General features: G+C 40.3%; 1 protein-coding gene across 6 annotated transcripts in view; it reads right to left on the reverse strand.

The window, feature by feature from the left end:
• SOX5 (SRY-box transcription factor 5) overlaps nucleotides 1-25926 on the reverse strand; it is a 537054-nt gene that overhangs the window by 69049 nt on the left and 442079 nt on the right. For all 6 annotated transcript variants that reach the window (XM_042470201.1, XM_042470204.1, XM_042470199.1 and 3 more), the window contains one exon: nucleotides 3044-3221. In XM_042470201.1, coding sequence (XP_042326135.1) covers nucleotides 3044-3221 — 178 coding nt within the window. The remainder of the gene's footprint in view (nucleotides 1-3043; nucleotides 3222-25926) is intronic.

Below are 25926 nucleotides of genomic sequence, written 5' to 3' on the forward strand. Positions count from 1 at the left end.
GGCAGAAGAGGAGTTGCATGGATGTGGGATGTGCATTGTGCATTGCACATGAATGGAGATTGAACATGGATACATACACATGTGCATTTGGTTGTACATCCAGCTGCATGCTTGGTGCCTTGATTGCCATTCAGCACAAAGGTTGGATCGCACAATTAATGTGTAACTCTACACGCAGAGACTTAGGCTACAAAGCCCAAGGACAATTCATGTTACAGGGTTATAGCACCATGGTTGTGTCGTATGGAATCCTGGGAGTGGCAGTTTTGGGAGGAGCATTTATAATTCTCTGCCACAGCATCCAAATGCCTCATCAAACTATGAAACCCAGGATTCCATAGGACGGAAACTTGGCATAATAGTGGTATAATTGTGCAGTGTGACCGAGGCTAGATCTACACTGCATATTTAATATTGTTTGATACTGCTTTAACTGCCATGGTTCAATGTTATGGGTTTCTGGGATTTGTAGTTGTGTGAGATATTTAACCTTCTTTGTCAGAGAGTTCTGGTGTCACAACAAACTACAGATCCCAGGAGCCCACAGGATGGAGCCATGCCAGTTAAAGCAGTATCAAATTACATTATTTTTGCAGTGTGGCAGCCACCTGGGTCATTGGATGTATTATTTTGGTCCAGGTCATCAGACAGCCACAAAAACAAACACAGATTTTAATCACCTGACTAAAATCTTCTTCCCTACCATGGAAAGTTGCACTGTTTTTCCAGTTACATTTTACTAATCATTTCTAATTTTACATCAAGAGATTTTAATGATCATATGCAAAATTGTTTTTTTCTTTGACCTCCTTTGTGGGGAGCAGAAGTCATCTTTGCACATTCTTTGGGGGTAGTGGGTAAGCAGCCAACCTAGGTCAACAGAAGGTAGCAAGATTTTCATTTCTACCATCAACTAACTGTAGCTCAACCAGTAACTGCCAGCAAAAGTTTTCCTGTGGCTTAAAGAAAATGGCAGCAAAGGGTGGGAGGAGGCAGCCGGCTCTATTATCCTAGACAGCACGCACAGCAATACCATTCTGTAACCTCAAAAAGTCCCTTTCTATATCTGTCCCGCAAAGATATACGACAGTGAAGTCTATGTCATTAACAATAACTTAAGTATGTTATCTTTTGGTCCACAGTTTCCCATGGTTTATTAATGGTATAACACATTAATTCTCCTTACAAGAGTGACCTTTACAACTCCAGTCATCCTCACAGCTTTTATCCAATTACATTATCACTCATTACAGGTACAGCCTTTCAAAATCTACATTTCACTGCAAAGGAGGGAAGGGAAATGGCAAGGATTCCAAAGAGAGGAAAGAGACCAGGGGCTGGGAAAGAAAAGATTTTATCTGGCAAATTAAGAGGAGTGTGCAGCTACGGTGAGGCTGGTCAAACTGGCACAGAGTGACTTTGTGTGTCATGCAAGAGGACCTCAGCAGTCTGTCTTTATGCTGAATCCATGGAGGATTTATGGACTGAATAGGAACCACCTCCCCAAAAACATTTTGGGGTGAAATGGCCCCTTGATGAGTTGCCACTGGATTTATACTTCCACCCCACCTCATCCTGCTAAATGTGGAGGAGTTGTAGAATGGCTCATATATATATATAAAACACTCATGCTTTGTAACATTATAAATATTTTATCTGACTTAGTGAGTGGAAAGAATGAAATACTACCATGATACAAAACTTTGGATTTTCTTTTGTTAAGAAATAATAATAATCAGGGATGCATTGTAGTCTGTTGTGTGGGCCACCTTTGAAAAACTCTCTGAAGCTTCATTCCAAATGCAGTCTGGCAGCACAATTTTTTTTGCTTATAATACTCCAGTACAATTTTAAAAGTACCTTCTGCCAGTTGGTTTCTCAATATTTTAAGCTGTATAGCAGAGGTGGGCAGATGCAGAGGGGATGATGGGGACCATTTCCCCCATTCCCTCCCAGTGGGCTGCACCATTGCAATTCAGTGTGCTGGACGCAATGTCACATCACTTCCAGCTGCCATTGTAGCAGATTTTCAGGCTTGGTTTTTTTTTTGGGGGGGGATGTTTTAAGGGTTGTTGGCAGCTCTAGGGGACAGGGGTAATAAATTGCTGCATTTGCAACTAGCTCAGGAAGACTTGGGGGGAAAATTACCTAAAATTGGTATGCTGAGTTTAAGTGGGTGGTGTTGGCTTCAGGGCCTGTGCTTTTGCACAGTTTACACTAGTGGGGCAGCTATGTCAATCTCTTGAGAATCCAGATCTGGCCACAGTAATATGCCTTGACTACATCCTGGTTGGATTATTGTGACACACTTTCCATGGGAAACTTTGGAAACTCTAGTAAGTCCAAAATGCTGTGGCTAGACTACTGACTGGAGCTGGTTATAGAAGGCATATAAATCTCTTGCTGAAAAAACTTGAGTAGCTCCCAGTCCATTTCTGGGCACAATTCAAAGTGTTTGTTCTGACCTACAAAGACCCCAGTGATGCAACGATTAAATGGTATTGCAGCCACAACATTGTAAATTCAATCCCACAGGGTTCCAAGTTGACTCAGCCTTCCATCCCTTTGTAGGTTGGACTTGTAGCTTCTTGGGGGCAAATGACTTACACACTGTAAACTGGCCACATAGCCCGAAAAACCCACAAAATCTATGGATGCCAGCCATGAAAGCCTTCGACTTTGGGTTCAGGCTATTTGAAAGTACATTCTAAGAGTACTTCAGGGAGCAAAAGGATGTTCCCATTGGCTGAGGTAGAGTGAAAAGAATATTTTAGATTAACAACAACAAAAACAACCTACCTCATTAAGTAAGGAAGGCCCCAATGTCATTTCACTGCATTCACTCTCAGTTTGGTTGCACACTTTTCAAAAAGGCATGATATCTGCCAAGAACTTTCATATCAGGTCCACCTATTTATTCTCCTCCTGTCTTCACTCATGGAAAGTGAACATCCAAGGAAGAAGCCAACATTAAGATTTGCAGAGGGCTCCTTGTTAGAGGAAAGGTTTTTTGCAAAGTAAAAATAAAAGGATGAGTACTTACCTATTGTGTTGACTCTTGCTGAAGGACTAGCTAACGTTGCTGGCACAGAAGATTTCAGTGAGCTGCTCCCACTGTTTATTCTCAGTGCTGGCATGTGAGGAGAGGTGGGCGATGTGGGTGACTTGCTGTCAGTTGTCTTGGGTTTTGCTGAAAGGTTCAATGGCTGGGCCACATCGTCCTGAAATGGGCATAAGAAGAACAAGCAGGTCAGAGAGATCACTCTAATGCTCCTTCTGAAACACTGACAGAAGGTTAACACACGCACACACACACACACTTTCACTGATGATATTAAAATATTTCATCTAGAGTTAGGTGCATTGCTATTACACCTCTGGTAAGGGGGGAAATGCTCTGTTATAAGGCAGGGGGAAAATTAATTAAAGGACATATTTAAATGCAACTGTTCTTGCCACATACATAGATATAGGCTCAAATACCTAAAGACACAAGATCCTGATCTTGGCAGCTAAGCAGGATCACCTCTGGATAGTACTTGGATAGCAGACTGCCAATGAATACTAGTTGCTGTAGCCTATATTTCAGAGGAAGGAACTGGCAAAATCATCTCTGATTGTTCCTTGCCTAGGAAAACCCTACAAAATTCATGGGGTCACCATAAACAGACAGGCAACTTGAAATCACATACATACACAAATATAGATATAGACATATACTGCAAATGAACAGCAGCATGGAATAAGGAAGCATTTATGAATGTACACTCATGATGTAACTCTTTGAATATTTCATCCTAGCATGGAAGAATGAATAATTTCTATAGTTTTCTCCCTGATGTAGGAGAAAATGAACATAGCCATGTAATTTTCACCCAGTAGTAGTACATTCCAAACTGTTTCAGGACATTAGTCTGTACTGGAATACACTTGATTTTTTTATGCAAAAATATACCACAATTATTGCACAAAACCCATGGCTAAGATCCTGTACCATATGCCATAATGTAAGAACAGAGCTACAATGCTGACACAATGTACAACCATGCCAGTGAATGGCAGTGATGCACAATGGGACACTCATTGCACTTCAGGATAAGTTATACATCAGAACATCTTGTGCAATGGCCACACTGCTGGCACTGCTTGTCTACTGGTCCTGAAGGCATATCTGTGCTCACCTCCTGAAAATACACACATTGTACAAAGTTGCAATTCAACTATAGACTCATAAGTTAGTTTATGATCATATAACTTCCCAAAAAGTGAGTTTTGTGCAAAAAGGATCACCATAGACACTGGCCATGCCCACTGGGAGATACTGGAAACTGTGGTCTACAGATAAATCTTTTTCAAATTCTGAAACAGAATGATCTATCCATCTCTATTTAATGTCTACTCAATAGCTTTCTCTTTATTTTTTTCCTTTTGCATGCTAACCCGTGACTATGGGGTGAATCTACACTCTAGAAATAACAGTTTGACATCACTTTAACTGCCCTGGCTCCATCCCACAGAATCCTGTGATTTGTAGTTTTCTCAGACACCAGCACTCTTTGTCAGAGAGGGTGAAAGACCTTGTAAAACTACAAATCCCAGGATTCCATAAGATGGTTTCAAACTGTTTTATTTCTTCAGTGGAGATGCACCCCATGACAGAGAAATGATACTAGCAGCTGATATGTGTGTATGTATATGTTTATACCAGTACTTTTGTTTCTCTATATCTATACTTATCTATAATCCTGATGGTTAGTCTACAAAGATTCTGGATAGGAATTAAAAGTTTGGGATGCCTATATTAGCTGAATTTTCATATTCTCCAGTTTGTTGAATATATTGGAATATATAGAGCGAATTTTCAAAAATAGATGCAGCCAGAGCCATGGGGGGGAAAATACTGTAAAATATCTACGTCTTGTATTGCTAGGGTTCGTTAACAATAGACAAATTCAGATTTCTTCATTTTCCAAAAGAGGCCATTTATCACAGAGGCTTATCATGCTAATCTTCTAGACTCCATCTCATAGTTCCATTTTGAAAGCATTCCTTGAATTTGAGTACTAAAAATATGCACACATTCAACTTCACAGCAAAGCTTTTATCTGCTCCTCTCTGAGTTGATGATATAATATGATAGTGTGCCAAAGGGACTTCAGAATATGGGCTGAGAACAATCTGGGACTGTACAAGGCCTTGCTATGAATACAGTGCGATTTACTGAGCAACACAATTTCAGGTGAAGTTTTCCTTAGGCCATACTAGGCTTCATCTCGGCACAGATGACATTTTGAGTTCTGAATGACAAGGCAGAAATGGTAGAGTAATTCATCTGGTCCAGAGTTGGGGTATACCTGAATCATTTTGTTCCTGGACCTACCACCTACTACCTACCTACTTAGATTAGGAAAAATCAGTTTGATAAGTCTTACTCGAGTATTTTAAAATTCTGTTTTTCTTAGTAAAGGTTGATTATCCCTTAGTTGGATTCTGAAATCAAAAATACTCCAAATCCAAAATTGTCCACATTGGTGGCTGAGACACCTTTGCTTTCTGATTATTCAGTATACACAAACTTTGTTTCATGCACAAAGTTATTAAAACTATTAGGTATATGTGTATAATGTGTATACAAAACATAAAATGAAGTTCATGTTTAGACTTGTGTCCCATCTCCAAGATATCCAATCATGTATATGCAAATATATTATATATACATACATATATAAAGCACTTCGGGTCCTAGGCATTTCAGATAAGGTAGACTCAACCTGTATATAAAGTCAATTGTTGCTCTCACTGTAGTGTGCTTTCAAGTTGTGAAGTCGAAGGCTTTCATGGCCAGCATCCAGTTTTTTGTGGGTTTTTCGGGCTATGTGGCCATGTTCTAGAAGAGTTTCTTCCTGACGTTTCACCAGCATTCAGAGAAATGAAGATGCTATCAAGTTGTTTTCAACTTATGGCTTCCCTATGATGAACCTATCATGGGGTTTTCTTGGCAAGATTTATTCAGTGGGAGTTTGCCACTGCCACTGCCTTCCTCTGAGACTGAGAGAATGTGACTTGCACAAGGGGTTTCCATCGCCGAGCACAGATTCAAATTCTGGCCTCCCAGACTCCCAGTCCAACACTGAGACCACTATACTAGCTTTCATTAAGTGACTATCTTTACAACAACATGTAATATTAGTACCCAGACTTCACCATTTCTGAAGGTGCACTGAGGTTTTCTCCCAATTCATATTGCTTTACAGGAGTGTTTTTCATCAGGACTCACAGGGAAAGGAATGGTTAAGTTCCCTTTGCTCATCTGCCATGAGCTTTGTAATAAGCAGCTGCCCAGTCATTTTTATTTGCACTTTTAAATAAATGCATTACATTCAAGACACATTGAATGTCATGTCTAGCTTTGCCCTTATGTTCTCTTTTGAAAGATGCTGAGATGCACGTTCTATATTTGATGATCCCAGGGCTTGATATGAGCTGACAGAAGGACAATGTGGTGGTTGTGTCTTTACAGCTCACATGACACAACTTGGGAAGAAAATGGCAATGATAGAGAAGTGGTCTCAATTTTTTAACAAGTCATCTGGGGCCAAACTAACTTAGATGCAACTTTTTCAAAGTTGTGCAGGTACTCTTGCCCATTCATTGCAGTTTTTCCACGGAGGAGAATTGTACAAAATGGAAAATTCCTAAGCTGACAAATAGCACCCCAGTTTGTTCTGTCATTCACTACCATTATGAGTTTAAAGCTAATGGTAAGTTAATTGAAGTTAATTGAAGGTCACACGTGTTCAGCCTTCATCTAGCAGGCTTAAGCAAACAATTCAGAGCCATTGAAATGCAATAGTATTTCACTTAAGTTTCATAACAGTTTATCATTTCCAATATATCTATTCTGACCTCACTGGAAGAGACAGGGGTGAGCAGTGGAGTTACTAGGGTTAGTGTCACCCGGTACTGTAACTCAATGTGTCCCCCCACCCCATATCACACCATACAGAATTCTTAGTCAAGTTTTTGTACTATTACTCATAAATCATAATTCCCGTATATCACTTAGTGAGAGCCAGCATGGGGTAGTGGTTTGAGCATTGGACTAGGACTCTGGAGACCAGGGTTCGAATCTCAATTCAACCATGTAAACCCACTGGGCAAGTCACACTCTCTCAGCCTCTGAGGATGGTGATGGCAACCCTCCTCTGAAGAACCTTGTCCAGAAAACCTCATGATAAGGTCACCCTAAGTCAGAAACGACTTGAAGGCACATAGCAACAAACAATAATGGCAATAGCTGTGACATAAACAACTAGCAAAATTAAAATCATGTCTTTAAATTACAGTGACATATACACAGCCTAAATGTATTTATGTGTATGTTGTTTCATGTGGTCAAAATGAAAATTTGGTAAGATGTGATGTTTTAAATGAAAATTTTAAAAGAATAAAAAAAAATCTAATTTTTATTTTTTTAAAAAATAAACTTATTTACTTATTTTAAGCCTGGAGCCTCTCATGTCTCCCCACATTTAGCCTTTCCCCACTCACGCCATCTTTTCAGCATTTTAAAGAGATGCAGGCAAATGCCATAGTCCATTTCTGCCAAAAGGTAGATTTCTGGGGAGCAGTGGTGTCACAAAACCCTTTATATCTCCTAGTGATGTCCTGGGAGTGAGGAGAGGTCCATCAAAGATCTGTCCTGTACATCCTGCCATCCTGAGCTTGGACAATCTAGAGTCATTTCCTAAACCATGCAGAGGTGATCATTACTTCCTTTTTGCAAATGCTTTTATATAAGTTAGCCAAATAACCTAATATTGATCATTCCTTCATTTCTTGCAAATGCTTTTATAGAGGTTAGCTAAATAACCTAATGAGGCAGTTTTACAGAGGACCATGAAGAAGTGTGTGTGCGTTTTCCATCAGTTCATTGGTTCATCCAGAGTAGAGATGTGAATGCCCAAGGGTGGGGAGGACAAAACCCCATCCCCTAGGAAAACCTATTTTCCTAATCTCCTCCTCTACTTAAGAATCACAGGATGGAAAAGTGAGATTTTCACATCTCTGATCTAGCCCCATACTGTTTATCCTGACCATGTGTATCTCACTTAATCTTTGCTGTTATGTTGCTTGAAGGAGAACCAAGGAAGAACTGCAGGATAGCCAGAATACAAAAAAAGTTGTCAAATGTGTTGAATGGTATCTAATTAGATTAAATATCAATACAGCCTGGAACTTTTTAGCTCATGAGTCAGAATGCTGGATAGCAGAAACAAGTTTATTCATGGAGGAGAAAACTTTTTGCTCTATTTCCAAAAGTTTGTTTGAAAATTATAATTTTTTAAAAGTAAATGAAAGTGAGGAAGGCATTCAAAATATCTTGAAGAACCCCCCTCCAAAAAGCCACAAACACAACAACAAGCTCTTCTACGACTATATATGGCCCACATGCTTTTGATGTAGTTATGCTTGAAGAATATACCTGACTTGATATAAACCTTTAGACAGTTTGAGACAATTTTACACAATTTTCTTCAAGGTGTAGTCATAATTAAACCAGACCGAAGCAGCTAAACAGAGAGGCTTCAAATAAGCTAACAACCATCTGTTTCTATTCACTGGGGAAGCATGTGCTCAGAAATGAATATATTATTTGTAACCTTCATGATGATGATGATGAAGATGATATGGTGTTTAATATATTGCACAGTGTTATTAGTATTACCCTCCCTTAAAACAACAAGTTAGAAACCCTGCAGGCAGCACTTTCCTATTTCGCTCATGACCAATTCAGTGGTAGTCACCTTGAGTCCCAATTTGGAAAAAAGGAGGGGTAAGAATAAAGATGATGACAATGACACCTAGTTAAAAGGGATTAAGTGGTAAATTTAACTGGAAATTTTATAAGAAAAAATATATTTTTCAAACTGAAGTCACAGACTTTCTGAAATTTGGAATCCCAGAAATGGGAATTTAAACATTAATTTAAATAGTGAATTAAGTTATTCATTAAATTATTTATTAATTAAGTGTGAGGCAGATGTAGAGAACCAACAATTTTATGTTTGCCAGCTGGTTCTGTACCCAAAGCCTAGTTTCCTTCAGTTTTGCTTTTTGTTAGGTGGCTGTGGAATTAGGTTTAGGTCACAAACGCCAAAACACTAACATCATTCTTAGGGTATGATATTTTAGTTATTTGTGAACTTCATTAAAAAAAACAAGTAGGAAGGACAACTTGAAAGTACATTATCTTCCATGTGTGTTTGTGCCTTCAAACTGTCTGTTGACTTATGGTGATCCCATGAATTTCACAGGACTTTCTTAGGCAAGGAATATTCAGAGATGGTTTTGCCAGTTCTTTCCTTTGAAATATAGCCTACAGCATGTGGGATTTATTGGCAGTTTCAAATCCAAGTATTAACCAGAGCTGACCTTGATTAACTTCCAAAATCAGATGGGATCTGGTGCCTTTAGAGTAGTGATTCCAAAACTCTGGTACTCCAGGTATTTTGGTCTTCAGCTCCTAGAAACCTCAGCCATCTTGGTCAAAAGTCTGACATTCTGGGAGCTGACGTCCAAAACACTTGGAAGACCAGAGTTCGGGAATCACTGCTGTAGAATATCTTCTTACATCAAGGTTATTTTCCGATCTTCTACACAAGACATTCTATAAAGGCATGCAAACTGTCTCTTCAAACTTATTTTTGAAGCTCATAACATTAGGGCTTTTGCAGTGATCCACATGGGAATCATAAACATGAAGCAAGGAGAGGGAAGAGGAGAAATGTGGCAGCATCTTTAAGACTAATTGGCTTTTATTTTTGCATGAGCTTTCATGGATATAAACTCACTTCTTTGGAAGCAGAAACAAATGCTCCACTCAGTATTGCATCAAATGATGTGGCTTTATATCCATAAAGGCTCATGCAGTCTTAAATGTGCTGCCACATTTCTTTTCTTCCCCTCCCTCCCCCTTTTTTTTAATTCTAGAAGAGAATAATATGTCTGGTTCTTGGAAATCAGTAAAGAGTGGAGGAAAGGAGATGAGACCATGAAGGAGAGAGAAAGGCAAGAGCAAGGCTTATGGAGGGATGGATGAGAAATGGGGTTTTCAGTGACAGATGCCACTGTATCCAAAGCTCAAAATAGGTAATCACAGGGAAGAATAAAATCACAGAAGTTGTTTTCAGCTCCACTCTGGCAAGGTTATAGTGCAGGCATTTAACTTTACAAGTTAAAATAAATATAATACAGTGGGCCCTTGGTATCCACTGTGGTTTGGTTCCAGGCCCCTGTCCCCATGGTTACCAAAATCTGTGAATGTTCAAGTCCCATTTAATGCAATGCACAGTAAAATGATGCACCTTCTATAAAATAGAAAAATCGAGGTTTGCTTTTTGGAATTTATATATATTTTAAAATATTTGCAAGCCATGGAGGGCGGACTGTAGTTTATTTACTTCCTTCTAATGTAAATGCAGTTGAATTATGTTTTTTTTTTAAAAGCTTATTTATGATTAACCAAACATATTAACATTTTCCTAACCAACTTTCCTATCTTTCAGTAGCTCCTGAGCAATGTCCCCTGGGAAGCTAGTCCTATTCTGTCCCTACTCAATTTTTGAAAAAGAATGAAGCCCTATTTCAGGAGAAGGCATTGTTGGAGCAAAACCCCAGTGCACCTCAGACTACATAATGGTGAGAGATAAGGATAATCCAGTAAAATCAGGAGCACCATCACTGCTCTCCATGCCAGCTGAGAAATTTAGCATTTTGATCTGCTTTAAGAGAAACTCTGATTTTTCTTTTCTTTTCTTTCTTTCTTTCTTTCTTTCTTTTTTTTTTTGAGATAATTGGTATTACTGTGTGTTGCTGTTTTTAAAAATCTTCTATACATAGCCCTGGGCAAATGGAGAAGTAGAAGAGCAATTTATAAGTGTTAAAATTAAATGCTCATTATGTCTTGCCATCTCATAAACTATACATAAAGAAGGTATCCTCAGATATAGCCATACATATCCTAGAGAGCCAGCATGGTATAGTGGTTTGGGCATTGGATTACGACACTGAAGATCATAGTTCGAAACCCTGCTCTGCCACGGAAACTCACTGGGTGACCTTGGGCAAGTCACATTCTCTCAGCCTTAGACAAAGGCATAGGCAAACTACTTGTGAACAAATCTTGTCAAGAAAACCCTGTAATAAGTTTGCCTTAGAGTCACCATAAGTTGGAAATGACTTGAAGTCACACAACAATAACATTGTGGCTTTTTAAAAATCCTCTATACATAGCCCTGGGCAAATGGAGAAGTGGAAGGTCAATTTATAAATGTAACATACAAACAAACCTCATTATGTCTTGTCATCTCATAAAGTATACATGAAGTAGGTCTCTCCAGATATAGCTATGCATATGCAAGAGAAATGTGTGTTAGCTATTTTTCACTATTCCTGCATGGATTTTTGGTTTCAAGAAGCCAACAGGGATGAGCTTTGCCAGGTAATTTGTTTTGGCTAAACTTAGGTTTGGTTTACACATCAGTGTCTATGACATGCTTTGTCATCCTTTGATGACTTAAGTACGCAATGGCAATGGAATGTGTGAAGCGACCCAACTGTACAAGGGATGGCCTGAGAACAGAGGGAAAATTTGTCCAACCTGTACTTCAATGCAAATGGAAAATTCCCACACCTAAAAATGAGCCTTACTGCAGCTTGCCTCAAAATCCAATCATTTTGGAAGCTGCATTTCAAACACAGAGAAGAGAATATAAATATGTGTATATTTTTAAAATGTCAGTTTTTTGCAAGAGGGAAATTTGCACAAAAAGACCTATCCACTGGAAAATCACTTGAAAATCCCCCACCTATATTGAAAAAAGAAGCATGCAAAGTATCAGGACAGGTGTCTCAAACTAAGGACTCTGGCAGAAGGATGCTGATATCTCCCACCCTCTATCACTTGGTAGACCTTATGGAGATGGATTTTATGGCTGCATCTACACCACAGAATTAATGCAATCTGACACCACTTAAATTGTCATGGTTCAATGCTATGTCATTTTATGAGATATTTAGCCTTCTCTGTCAGAGAGCTCCAAAGCATTCACATTGCCAAAACCAAACATTTGTTTATATCTACAAAATCTGGAGGGTTTCAGAAGATTGTAGAAACACTTGAAATCTGTGTGAAATAATGAGAGAGAGCACACAAGCCAGCAAATACCTTAAGAAAACAATTTTAGACAACTTTCTCTTCTACTTTATAAAACACTTTTTACACCAAATCTTATTGCCAGTCCAAACTACTTCTCTCCAGAGATCAAAATAGGACTAGTGAGTGGAAGTAAAATCACAGATGGCAATTTACTTAAGTGCAAGTATTGAGTTATTGTTGTTGTTCTGTGCCTTCAAGTAATTTCTGACTTAGGGCAACAGTAAGGCGAACCTATCATGGGGTTTTCTTGGTAAGAATTGTTCAGAAGAGGTTTACCATTGCCTTCCCCTGAGGTTGAGAGCATGTGACTTGCCCAAGGTCATCGAGTGGGTTTCATGGTTGAACTGGGAATCAAACCCTGGTCTCCAGAGCCATAGTCCAACACTCGAACTACTAATTCACTCTGGATGGCAAGTATATTACTTAAATTTAAATGTCAGTTCAACATAGATTCAATCGTCTTAATTTTTCTGTATTCCAACCTAAATGTACTTTATTAATTTATAAAAACTAAACTAGAAACATCATCTCTTTTCTACTGACCTTCCTGTCTCTGATCAAGCTTTGCTTCAAGATGGATGTATAGTATTCTTATATCATCCATAAATTTCCTTTTCCCCAGTCATGGCTTTTTGTGTGCTTCGAAATGCAACCCAGGCCTTAAACCATGCTATCAACTTTATTTATTTATTTAAAAATCTCTCTCCTTCTTCTAAAGCTTTATATCCCATTAATACATTTCCAAAGACACTTCACAGGAGCTCCACAGTATGGTGCTGCAAACTGAAGGTCTGCAAAATCCAGGAACTTCTTGTTGTGTATCATCGGACTGGGAGAGATGCTGAAATGACCTGGCATGAGCACAGTAGAGGCTTCTGTGCTAAAGAGGCTTTTCGTGACCTCTGGGAATGCATCCACCCCGTATTGCAGTCTGTTTAAATGACCTTGATGGTAGGAAATTGCAGCCAAAGCCCAGACAGATACAAGAAGCCACAGAGGGAAGCTATTTAAAAAAAGAAGAACGAGAACGAGAAATAATAATGCACCCTGACCGCTTTGGAAACAAAGGCCCAGACCTAGTCTCCCTCCTTCCTCTCCCCGCTTTTTCACAGAGATCTTCATTTCATCATAAATGCACAATACGGTGCATTTCCTGGCACATCTGGGGCCATAGACAATCGTGCCATTGTTGTTCGCTGAACAATACTGCCAGTCACTGGCTTATCTACTGAGTCACTAGCTTATTCCAGAAACGTCTGACCAGTAAATATATCAATAATGGACGTCCACTGGCAACTGGCACACACAAAGTAAAAAAACCTTCCCCATGACTGTCTCCAGAGGCTGAAGTTCTATCCTGCTCCTCAAACCTCTTCCCCTGGACACAACAGATGCAGAAGTACAAGACAGCATTGGCAGTTGTCTTGTCTTGTTCTCATCCTTCTTATCCCACAAGCAGTCCTGAAAGTCAGTCACGAGAATAAGGAGTGGAGAGGTAAAGGCAGTTGTGAAATATGTTGTGTAAATGAATTATGCCGCTGATATTATTATCCTCCCTGATGGAATAATTGTATTAAATTAAGCAGGGATGTTCACATGACAGGATGGTGGAATTAGATAATTCTCCTCCAGCATCCCTCCTCCCACTCTGGTACTCCTCCCTCCCACCCTATTTCCCTTTCTCAAATTCTGATTAAGAATAATGCATCCCTTTCTCTCTTTCAAGGAGGAAATTTATGCATCTGCTGAGACACACCACTGAAAGTCTTTAAAAGGAGGAGGGGGAGAGAGAGTCTGAAAGACATCTAAGTCATAAATTTTAGCTAAGACACAGGGAAGAACTGTGAGTCATTTTTTAAAAAAATAAATAAAGCCCAGAAAGGTACAGAATTGTCCTTGAAACTGTAACAGGTTAAGTGACAGAACAATTTCTGATGTTGGTCATCCACAAAGCAATTTTAGGAGCTATGCATGGGGATCCCATTGGCTACTTCCAATTTGAGTAGATCTAGTGAATCAGGTGTTGGATGGTGAGTCAACCCATAGGGAAATACAATTGATTTGATGCCTCTGCTTTGCTCAGAACTATCAGATTTAGACCACTGCTTTCAGTCTTAGTGGAGGAACAGATGATGCCAGCGGTAGAGCTATAATATAACCCTTTCCTTGCCTGTATTAATTTCTAGTTCACATGTTTACAGACTACCTATATACATCCAAACTCCCTTTTCCTGAACCACTCTAACCTCCAGCCATTTTCTCTTCTCTCTCTTTCTCCTCCATTCAACAATGTATTTGATTATGCACAAGTAATTTGCATGCAATGTTCTTTTGCAAGTTGTACAAGACTAAGCTTGTTTCTTTCTCTGCTAGACCTTGAATGTGGGTAGATGTGGGACTTGTAATTGTTCAGCTTCTGCCTTGCCAATTTGATTTCTCTTCTAGAGAGATCCACAACTATGGACCGTAAGGATATACATTTGATTCAGCCCAGTCCCAGTGCAATCAGTCCAGATTTGTGGTTACATCTGCATCAAAACTGCTATTTTAAGCCATTGAGCCAGTTTAAGAGAAACCAAAGTTTACTCCAGAGTTTCCAGGAAAGTCAAGAGTGCCTCTGGTTCTCTTGGCTATCTGGACAGCTTGATCAAGTTTGATTCAGCCCAATCTAGTTGGGCTATCTCCTTTACCTTGTGCTGAGCAGCACAGGGAATAGAATAGATCCTCTTTGGAGCTGTCACTGCCACTACTTCACTGGCCAAGAAGTTCTTTGCGAGAGCCTGTCCTTAGCTGTTGCTTCTCCTGAGATCAGAATGGGGCACATGTGTGATCAACAAAGAGGAGATAGAGCACCCCTTCTTGTTGATCACATAGTGGGGAGCCCCATATTGAGGCTAAAGTGACAGCAGTAGCACTAAGGGAGATGGGCCAGTGGGGCTGATGCGGTGTCGGCCCAGCTGGCCCCTGTGCACAGTGACATAGCATCACACCAGATTCAGCCTGATGATCCATTATGGTCAGTCCAAGGCCAGTCCAGGGCATAATGCTCTGGACTGGCCCGGAAATAAATGGCCAGTGTAAACATGCCCTATATCCTACATTTCCTAATGGCTAAAGAATTATATAGTTGTTGGATCACACCAAAATGGCTGTCATCAGGACGTTAATGAGGATCCTGTTAGCCATTTCTTATTTGCCTCCAGCATTTAGCAGGCAAAAGAGAAATAGATATATCATTCTACTTCTGGTCCACATCATAGTTTTATAGATCCTCATTCATAAGTCCATTCTCTTCAGCTGCTGTATCAATGTGCATTTCACAAACATGGAAAAAATTCTTCTAAAAATTCTTATTTAAACTTCTACGTAAACACATTTCTGAACATATTTTGAATGAAATATACTAAATAATGCTTTTTAATATATGTTTTGGTATTTTAAGCCATAGACTGATTGGAAAAAATGCCATGAAAAACCAATGAGAGGTTCGCCTTAGGGTCTCCATAAGTCAGAAACAATTTGAAGGCACACAACAAAAACATTGATTAGAAAACTGGGTGGGTGGGGGAACCTTCCCTGCCTCTAGTAAATGAATTGCAATGTGCATTCATGTGTCCACAAACAATATGGAGGACATACAGAAACTGCCACAATACCTACTCTGAGAGACAGTATAAAGTAGCAGTTAGTGGCAGACTAGTCCTGAGATGACTCAGGCTGAAATCACCTTTAACCTACAAAACTTACTCGGTGACCTTGGACTAGTTACTGTCTTTCATCCTTACCTACCTCATAGGGTTGTGGTGGGGATAAAATCAATGAATGGACTATCACATACACCCCTTGTGTTCCTTGGGGAAAATGCAGAATAAGGAAATAATTACATTCCATGTGTGAAGTGTGCCATATTTTGAATGGATTTATACATGATGTACATCTAAAAACAATGTAAGATTTGGTCCATTTCTCTTGACATATTAAACATACCCTCAATTGCAGCTCATTCATGACTTTGAATATTGTGGATTTGATTATTCATGAATCTGATTGCTATGTTTGTTGGGCAATAGAATAATAATGGAGGAAAGAAAACACTTCTCTGGGCATTTGTAAATCCTCCAGCATGATTCAATGGACAATATTTGGCTTGATGTTGATCACAGAGCTGCACTGGAGGACCCAGATATTCTTAAAGAGGCGTTCTCTTGGGAGAATCCCCCCTCCACACACAACAGCAGTGGTTATTTGCAGTTTTTCCCACTTTCCTGGGGGTCTTATGCCCCTAATCCCAGTAACTGTGGAAGTCCCATTGTATTTCAAACTCAGACCTTTGCAGGAGGCCAGGAAGATGTTTCCATGCCTAATTTAACTTTCTTGTCTTGCTATTTAACAACTTTGTTTTGGAGACTGGGAGCCTGAGTTCCTAAGTGTATTGAGCTGTTTGTAGTTATGCCATCTCTGGAGATATGACTTAATCATTATGCCATTGCATAGAGTTCATCCTCTACCCCCTCTTATAGTCTGCAGCTGGCTGTCAGACAAACAACAAATGCTACTTTTAATTTTCTGTTTCAGGTCACCTCTCCCTTCCCTGCTTCCCTCCTTTCTCATCATCTTTTGTTTCCTTACCCTGATGTCTTGCTGCTTCAATGGAAATATAGTATCTGGTTACAATGACCTGTTTGCCTGCCCAGAAACCCTCAGCTTTTATGCTTGTCTATTCCATATGCTGTTTTGCCGAGATAGCGCGTCGGCATGTTGTTATTCCACTGCATTTGGCACCGTGGATTCTCCATGTTTATACACAATGTATCAATAGAGTAAAAGGATGAAGACAGAGAACAGAACAGAACCTTCCCAATTCAGTATATTTGCAAAGCATATTACCCTGGTATTCTTATGACCCCATGGAGTCCTCCTGAAGCTAAAATCACAGGAGTACAAGTGACCTGTCAGGACCTGTAGACATGCCACCTGTTCCTTATGTCAAAAGATGGTTCCTTATTGGATTCCATCATTAAGAGTATATCTCTCTGGTAATGGAGATGTGATCCAATGGCTTCATAACCCAATGGAGGTATGGTCCCTTTTTTAAATAAGCATATATTTGCATTACATAATTGTACCAGCTTGATGCCACCTTAACTGCCATGACTCCATCCTACAGAATCCTTGGGTTTGCAGTTTGATGAGGGTTTTTCTATGTATGAGTGTGAAAGCTGGACAGGAAAGAAAGCTGATAGGAAGAAAATCAATTTACAGCCCCCCCCCCCAATATGTTCTGCTTTCCCTTTTGAGGAATTGATGATTCATACATTTAACTAATATGTTCTCTCTAGGAATCTCTAGGTCCCCAAGAACAATTCTATGGTCAACCTCTGGTTGAAGCTGACCACAGAGTCATGCTGGAAGGCCTAGTGATTCAAATATAGAGAGAACACTTATCTAGGAATTTCATTGCCCTGGATGACCTAGACACACCTAAACAAGTGTTCTCAGATTTAAAAAAAAGCATTTGTGATTTGTATTTAAGTTTATTTATATTTGGAGCTTTCCCACCACAATCCTAACCCCTGTGAATGTGTGTGTGTATGTGGGGGGAGGTATATGAAACGTGTTCTGGAACAGAGTTCTCTCAATCCTATGGACTGTGTCAAAAACAAATACAGTTGGCCCTCCATTTTCCCGGGGGATCCGTTCTGGACCCCTCCCCTCCCCCGTGAAAATGGAGGCTCACACATATTCAAGCCTCATAGGCTTGAATGGGGTGCACCCCCGTGCATGTGGCCTGTGCGCATGCGCCATTGGAAATAGCGCAGGTTGCCCCCCATGGATATTCAAGGTTGTGGATCTCAGATCCGTGAGTTAGGAGGGGCGACTGCAAATGAGTCTTGGAGCAAAGCAAGTCTTGGAGTTAACTCTTCGTAGAAGCCAAAGTGACCAAACTAAGATTATTGTACTTTGGACATATCATGTGACAACCTAACTCATTGGAAAAGATGATAATGCTTGATTGGCATAGTAGAAGTAGGGAAAGAAGAATACCTCTTTATAAGTGGATTGATTCAATAAGCCACAGCCCTAAGTTTGCAAGACCTGACTGGGCAGCTGATAACTGGGACTCTTAGAAGTCTCTCATTCATAGGGATGCCAACTTGATGATAAATAACAACTATGAAGGCCTTAGGATTTTTTGCTGGTCCACCACCCGGAATTACAGCAGCACATTCTAAGCCCCGCATCACATAAAAGATACCAAAAGTCCATAGGAAAAAGTGATAGAAGTTAAAGTGATAACCAACTGCTATAATTCTGTAGTGCTTAATATTACTAGTAAGGAACCACCCCTTCAAATAAAAAGTAGAAGACAAACCTAAGATGCCTAACCAAGCAAAATGTTAACATCTTAGGACCTCCACAGGCTTGCCCCATTGGGACTGTGACTGATGTTACATTGCAAAAGTCAAGCAGTTTGACACTGCTTTAATTGCTTGGGCTCAATGCTATTGACTTCTGGGATCTGTACTTAGCCTTCTCTAGAGCTCTACTGCCCCACCAAACTAAAAATCTCAGAATTCTATAGTAATGAGCCATGAAAATTAAAGTGGTGTAAAACTGCTTTATTTCTGCAGTGTGTTAGCAGCCTTAATCTGGGATAGACCAGAATATATGGCTAATTTGATTGTACTCATCTCTGGGGATCATGAGTTGCATAGGTCTGCTTACTATGGCCTGAAAACTGTTCATACACAATGTTAAGAGTTGCACTTCATTTAGAGTCATGTGCAGGTACCAAGAGAAAGCAGACACAGTTTGCCAGCTAAAAGTATCTGATTTCTCCATTGTTTTACTTCCTTCCCATCCACTGTACCCACAGTTTTCCCCTTCCTGGTGATATTACTGGTATTATTGTGCCAGTGCAGTGCACCAACTGGATTCCAGCCCTTATCACTTTTTCCTTTTCCACTGCTTTTGGAAGCTGCACCTTTCCTTGGTTTATGAATATACAAGGAAGTATAGCTATCCTTCTATAGCCACATAGTTCCTCGCTGCACTATCGGCCAATGGGGTCAAACACACAGAGGGCCAAATGTTTGAAGCAAACCAGTGCCATGAAGTGGAACATTGAAAGCATGTAAAGGTATCTGCAAATAGGGGAAACAGACCCAAAGAAGAGGTGCTTTTCCAATCTCATGAGGAACCAAATGCATCTAACGAAGTAGGTTCAAGTCTATGAAAGTTCACGCTACCAACTTCTATCTTCCAAGTAGTTTCAAAAAAACTGCAAGATCCCTTTGCATCAGGAGAGATGATGAAATCTGTCCCTTTTGCATTCCCTCACATTTGAATGGTTTATCCTTCCCGTTTTCCCCATTCCAAATATACAATCTGCTTATGATGGCATCCCCCTCCCAATAAATAAATAAATAATGATTCTCCCTACTTGGCACTGGCTAGATTCAACAGGTAAAAGACCACGTTGGACCTATGTTTTTTTTTAGATGTTAAAGGTGAGTAACCTTTTGAGAAAGAAAGGAAGGAGCTTTAGCAAATGAGCTGTAGACACAGCTCTCCTTTGACCACCAGTGTGGCATATTATATAGGCCCTCCAGATCATTTGTAACCCCAAATAATTAGAGCATTGTTCTGTTGGGTTTCCCACACCACAGCTGCTTTGTTTCAATACTAGTCAGCCGCCTTCTCCACCACCCCCATCTCCATAAATAGGTTCAAGCTAGCTGCTAAACAGGAAATGAGTGTCTTAGCTACAGATCAGCAGGGATCAGCACAGCATCTGCAAATCTCTAGCAGAGGCCAGGAGCCAATTTCTGACTTTGCTTCGTACAATATGCAACATTTTCTGAGAGGAAAGAAAAAAAAAGAGATAGACAGAGAAATCATCACTGAAACTGGAAGGCTGATCCCACTCCATCAAAAGACATACTCCTTCTCGGCACTCTTTTTGTTGAATGGAAGGTGAGCAGAATGATAATACTAATTGACAAAGCTCTTTATCAACACTCATTAAATTAACTCATGAAGGGCATCATTATCCCCATAGTGCAAATAAGGATGACCCTGGTGCCCAGCTCACCCAGGGACTTTCCACATGGTCACAAAGGAAACAAACTGGCAATCCAACCAACAGAGGCTAAGGACAGATGGACACATAGTACATGCTGTACTGAATATGTACAGAAGGAAGGTATCCAAGTGGTCCCTGAAAGCCTCCTGAGAATACATTACTAATGATCCCTATGTTCTACATATTTGTATTCACATAGGGATCACTGGGAATATATTCTCAGGAGGCATTCAGGGACCACTTTGATACCTTCCTTCAGTACGCATTCAGTACATGTTTTTAGAAGGCAGTGGTTGAGAAAGAGAGGAAGAAGGGGACTGGGGGATTATTAGAGAATCTTCATGTGAATATATGAAAAAATGTTTTGTCACTGATTCTTACTTTTCCTCCAGTTGTACTCAGGACTGGGGAATATAGGATATGGAGTTGCGGCCGATTTGAATATTGTTTTTTCCCACCTACTCACATTTGCACAACAATGTGTGCAGACAATGCTGCCAGTATTGGCCCATTGAGGGTTTCAGTTTTGCAGACTGCTCATTCTTCCCAGAGATCCTGAAGCCCCAACAGTAAACCCTGGTCTTTAATGTTAGCATAGTATATTAGTTAAGGGATAATTCCATGAACTGAACAGCCTTTCATCTAAAACTCCCCTTCACCATGGCCAGAAACAATGTCTCCATTTCAGTGATATGTACTCAGGAACTTGGGAGATCCAGGTTCAAGTCCTCACTGACCCATGGGACTCACTTTGCTTTGACCTTAGACCAGTGACTCTTTTTTTCAGGATGACCTACCTCACAGGGGTGTGAGGAAACCCTGTAAACTACTGTCCCAGTTAATACTGACTTAATAAAGGGCTAGTGACTTGAAGTTTGGGGAAGAGGAGAACATCCTGAAAATACTAGTAAGGAGCCTGAGAAGAAACCAAGCAAGAACCCCAAAAGCTGCACAGTCCTGTACAATTGCTACATTTTAAATGTGCATGAAAACAGAAGCCATGCTGATCAAAGCCTACCACTTCTCTCTGCTGCAGATGACACCTATGCTGGAAGCATCCCACCACTTCAACCTCACTCCTACAAAAGGAATTAATTTCAAAAGGAAAACAGAGCAAAGCACACCGATATCAAAACAAATTAGCCACTGACCCCTCAACCTGCTGTGGTTGTATGAAAGAGAAGGGAAAAATAAAATACAACTCTAAACCTCCCCGACAAAGCTCTGAATTCCATGAGTAGAAGAGAGAGGGAGAAAGAGATCGCAGGCTGCCGATGAGTCAAAAGGAGCTTGAAAAAAACAAAAATTCAAACAGATTGGATAACCTACAGAGGACAGACAGATTTCTTTTGATAACCTACCTGAACTACTTCTAACATTGTGTCTCCATCACTAGCTTGTCTCCATATACTTTTGCATCATGGATGTCAATCGGGACATGCTGTTGATAACACAAAGTGCTGGGCCAAAGCTTTTGTGGGTTTTAGATAAAACAAGTAGAGTTTGAATTCCTCCCCTGCTGCACCTTCACACGTATTAGCAGTTTGGACCTTTTCAGCAGGGCTTACCTCCTGATTCTCAGCATCCTTGTTTGCAAGTAAACTTGCCTAAATGAAGAAAAGTGACATCAGAAGGAAATATCTAAACTTAAATCCAAATACTTTAATTGGAAAGATGAGAGGGCACATCCCATATACTCTCACAAAAGTTTTGTTTGTTTGGAACCATTTCAAAACTCTGGAAACGTTTCTCCTGAAGAGAATTTATCTTGCTATAGATTAGGGTTTTTGAAAAAAGACCTGAAGCCAATGACCCTGAAAAGTGTTTCTAGGTAGGTTTCAGGGGTTGCAAAAACTGGGGCCAAAGTAAAAAATATTTTTTCTTCACTTTCCTTGTTTAAAATTGCGTTTAAGTGCCTTTTTTCTGGGAAAGGTGCCTATAATTTTTGCCAGATTTTCAAAGGGGTTTATAACAAAAAAAGTTAAGAATCATCTCTTTACTTTAAATCTATATCCACTTTGGATTGTGCCAACTCTTTCTACATTGTAGGCTTTACCAGATCTTTAAATTTCCTCCTAAAATTTTAGATATGTTTTGCATAGGTGAGAGACCCCAAAAGTTTGCTTGCTGTTTTCTTTTAGGTCAAACTTTTAATTGCAGTTCTCTCTGGCTTAAACAAGGATGACTACTTGGTGTATTTTATTTAGCAGGAGTAAATGGTTTGATAGCATTTCTCTCACACCATAACTGATTTATCCCTCATTGTTAACAACATATGAACATATGAACAGTGCAAAAGTAATTACAGTATACCTAATGACCTGTTCAAGTATCAGTTCTCTCTAGAATTCAGATCCTGTTAAATCAGTCACGAATACAAGGCTGAGATTCGACAATGGGTTTGGGTAGCAAAAATTCTGCATGTGAAGTTATGTATTGATTGTGCAATGCAAACCCCTCTCTTGAATGGCAACATTAAACAATTGAATGCATATCCAAATGGGCAATTGAATGAAAAACAAAATATACATCTATTTCCAATGTGCTTCCCATGTACATCTTTACATGCCCATGATCAATGGTACAACATGTACAAACATGCGTTTGCAACTTTAAAATGAATGCAGACAGTCTCCATTGGACAAAAACATTGAACGGCTTCCATAGGGAATCTTATTCATGTATCACACACCAACAGGATTGTGGCCCATTTTCCCTGGCCAAGTGGGCAGAATAAATATTTTCTGTCATCTATCATTCCAGATATCCCCATGATAGAACCTAAGTAAGAAATTACTTGAAGGCACACAGTAACAATAAAATCAGCGTTTAGATTTCAGTCCTTGTGGCATCATACACTAACATAATTGGGGGGTTGTTGTGTGCCTTCAAATTGTTTGTGATTTATGGAAACCTTAAGGCAAACCTATCATGAGGTTTTCTAGGGCTGAGTGTGTATGACGTTCTCATAGTTACCAAATGGATTTATGTGTCTGAGCAGGGAATCAAACCCTGGTCTCCAGGGTCATAGTCCAAGTCTCAAGCCACTACACTACACTGGCAGTGCCTTACTCTGTAATAGCTGCCAAGATGCATCAGTTTTGCCTTCACCTGAATGGCCAATTATTGACAGAGGTTGGAGGTGTATTAGGAGAGATCTATCATGCTAATGCCTAGTAAGTAATAATTTCTCAGTTGATCTCCTTGCTTTGCTACAGCTGCAGAGCTCTTTGGACTGGAAGTCAGTCTGAAGAAAACCGAAGTTCTCTACCAGCCGGCACCACAGGAAGAACACTATCATCCCCACATCACTGTAGGCACATCTGTGCTTAAGTCTGTTCAGCAGTTCACCTACCTGGGAAGCATCATCTCCTCAGACGCTAAGATTGATAAAGAGATTGATCACAGATTAGCAAAGGCATATAGTGCATTCGGAAGGCTTCACAAAAGAGTCTGGAGTAACAAACACTTGAGGCGAAGCACAAAAATCAGTGTATATAGAGCCACTGTATTGTCTATTCTCCTCTATGGGTCTGAAACATGGGTCACCTATCGCCAACACCTATGACTCCTTGAACGCTTTCATCAGTGCTGTTTACACACAATTCTAAATATACACTGGACTGACTATGTGACGAATGTTGCTGTCCTTGAGCAAGCAGGGATCACCAGCATTGAGGCCATGCTATTGAGGACGCAGCTGCGCTGGGCAGGACACGTTTCTAGGATGAAGGACCATCGCCTCCCCAAAATAGTATTCTACTGTGAACTCGCCATGGGTCAAGAGCATAAGAGGGGCGCCCCAAAGAAGAGATACAAAGACTCCCTGAAACAACATCTCAGGCTTGGCCAAGTTGATCACCAACAATGGTCTGCCCTGGCCTCGCATTGGGAGGCATGGAGACGCACTATCCATGATACTGCAGCTTTTTTCCAAAGCTCACACCGAATGAGTCTCAAAGAGAAACGACAACGCAGAAACAATCGCAACCCAGAAACATCACCCAAAGAGACTTTCCGCTGTGCTTTCTGCAACTGGACCTGTTTGTCCCGTATTGGCCTTTTTAGTCAGCAAAGCGCTTGTACAAAGCACAGGATGAGTCCTTCCTGAATCTTCGTTCGCGAAGCAAAGCCAGAGAGTGATCTCCTCTGTAGGAACAGTGGTGGATTTTAGGTAGATACTCAGGCATAATATTTTCTTCTCTCTGTCATTATGGGTTTTGCTGTGGACATCTTTGAACACGTAGCAGAGAGTTCTTGAAACAGGGGTAGAGTGACATTGCATGCAGTCACATTTCTCTGCCACAGCATTCGAATGCCAACTTGCATGACATCCAATAGAGACAGTGTTCACTGAAAAGGTGTTTGCTGCCACTCTCAGCAATCCACACAAAATCCTATGATTCTATCTTGTGCTCATATTCAGAAAGCAAATCTAATCACAGCACAATGTACATAAAAAGCCACCACATGTACTGCCAGAAAGGAAACTCAACCAATAGAGGCTGAATGTGCTGCAGCCACTATACTCTGCAGAACTGTGTAGAGCGCCTCAGAGAGATTTTAATGCAACATGCCTCTCACATTATACTAAAGTATTTACATAATAACTGATTCTTTTTTAATTACCAAAAGAGAGTAATTATCTATAAAAACTGTGGTAGCATATGCTTTGCTCTTGCATGCTTTGAAATCATTTCCAACTTATGGTGACTCTAAGGCAAAACTATTGCAGGGTTTTCTTGGCAAGATTTATTCAGAGGGGTTTTTGCCTTCTGTGGCTGAGAGACTGTGAGTTGTCCAATGTCACCCAGTGGGTTGCCATGGCCAAGTGAAGATTTGAACCTTGGTTTTCCAGAGTCCTAGGCTTGCCTACACTGGCTTGAATACTCCGGGCTGTGAAGACAGTCCATGCTGATTTGAGTTTTTGGCCCTGTATCATGCAAACAGGACACAGTGAGCCTGGGAGGATTTTGAAGTAAATAACTCATGTAGACAAGGCCCTAGCCCAGCATGCAAACCACTACATCATGCTGACTTTCAGCATATGCTTATAGCTCATATATTCTTTTCAGAACTACAGCAAATATTGACTTCAGAGCATTTCCAAATGCATTGCCATCATCCAAGCAGAAGACATTCACCTCCCAGAAACTAAAAAAAAAATGCAAGATATGGAAAGTGGAAGAGAGACAAGAAGGAGCTTCAGGAGGAGTGACCTTTAATCTTTCTCTAAGCTTGGCCAAAGGGCCTCCAGTTCAGCCCTGGCCCACTTCATGCAGGCTGAGTTGTGTCAAAAACTAGCTGTCAGCAATATTTTGATGGTTTGTAGCTGACGTCTTAAGACTGCCTTTTATTTTAATGATAACCTCAATGCAAACATTAAGATTGTCATTGTCTTACTGGCAACATCCTAAGGGGAAACTAATGTCTGAGGGGAGGAAGAGGGAACATAAAATTGTCCAGCTCTTGATATACAGTGCCACTTAAGGACAGTTTTATGCCAGACAGAGTAATGTATATCTTTCATCTCTTCCAGATTCTGGCCTCTATGATTTAAGACAGACACTAAGACTGGAATCCTGTTGGTGTCATACTCAAGTGTAAGGGGGTACATTTT

The sequence above is a fragment of the Sceloporus undulatus genome, chromosome 5, assembly GCF_019175285.1.
Source record: "Sceloporus undulatus isolate JIND9_A2432 ecotype Alabama chromosome 5, SceUnd_v1.1, whole genome shotgun sequence".
Taxonomy (NCBI): domain Eukaryota; kingdom Metazoa; phylum Chordata; class Lepidosauria; order Squamata; family Phrynosomatidae; genus Sceloporus; species Sceloporus undulatus.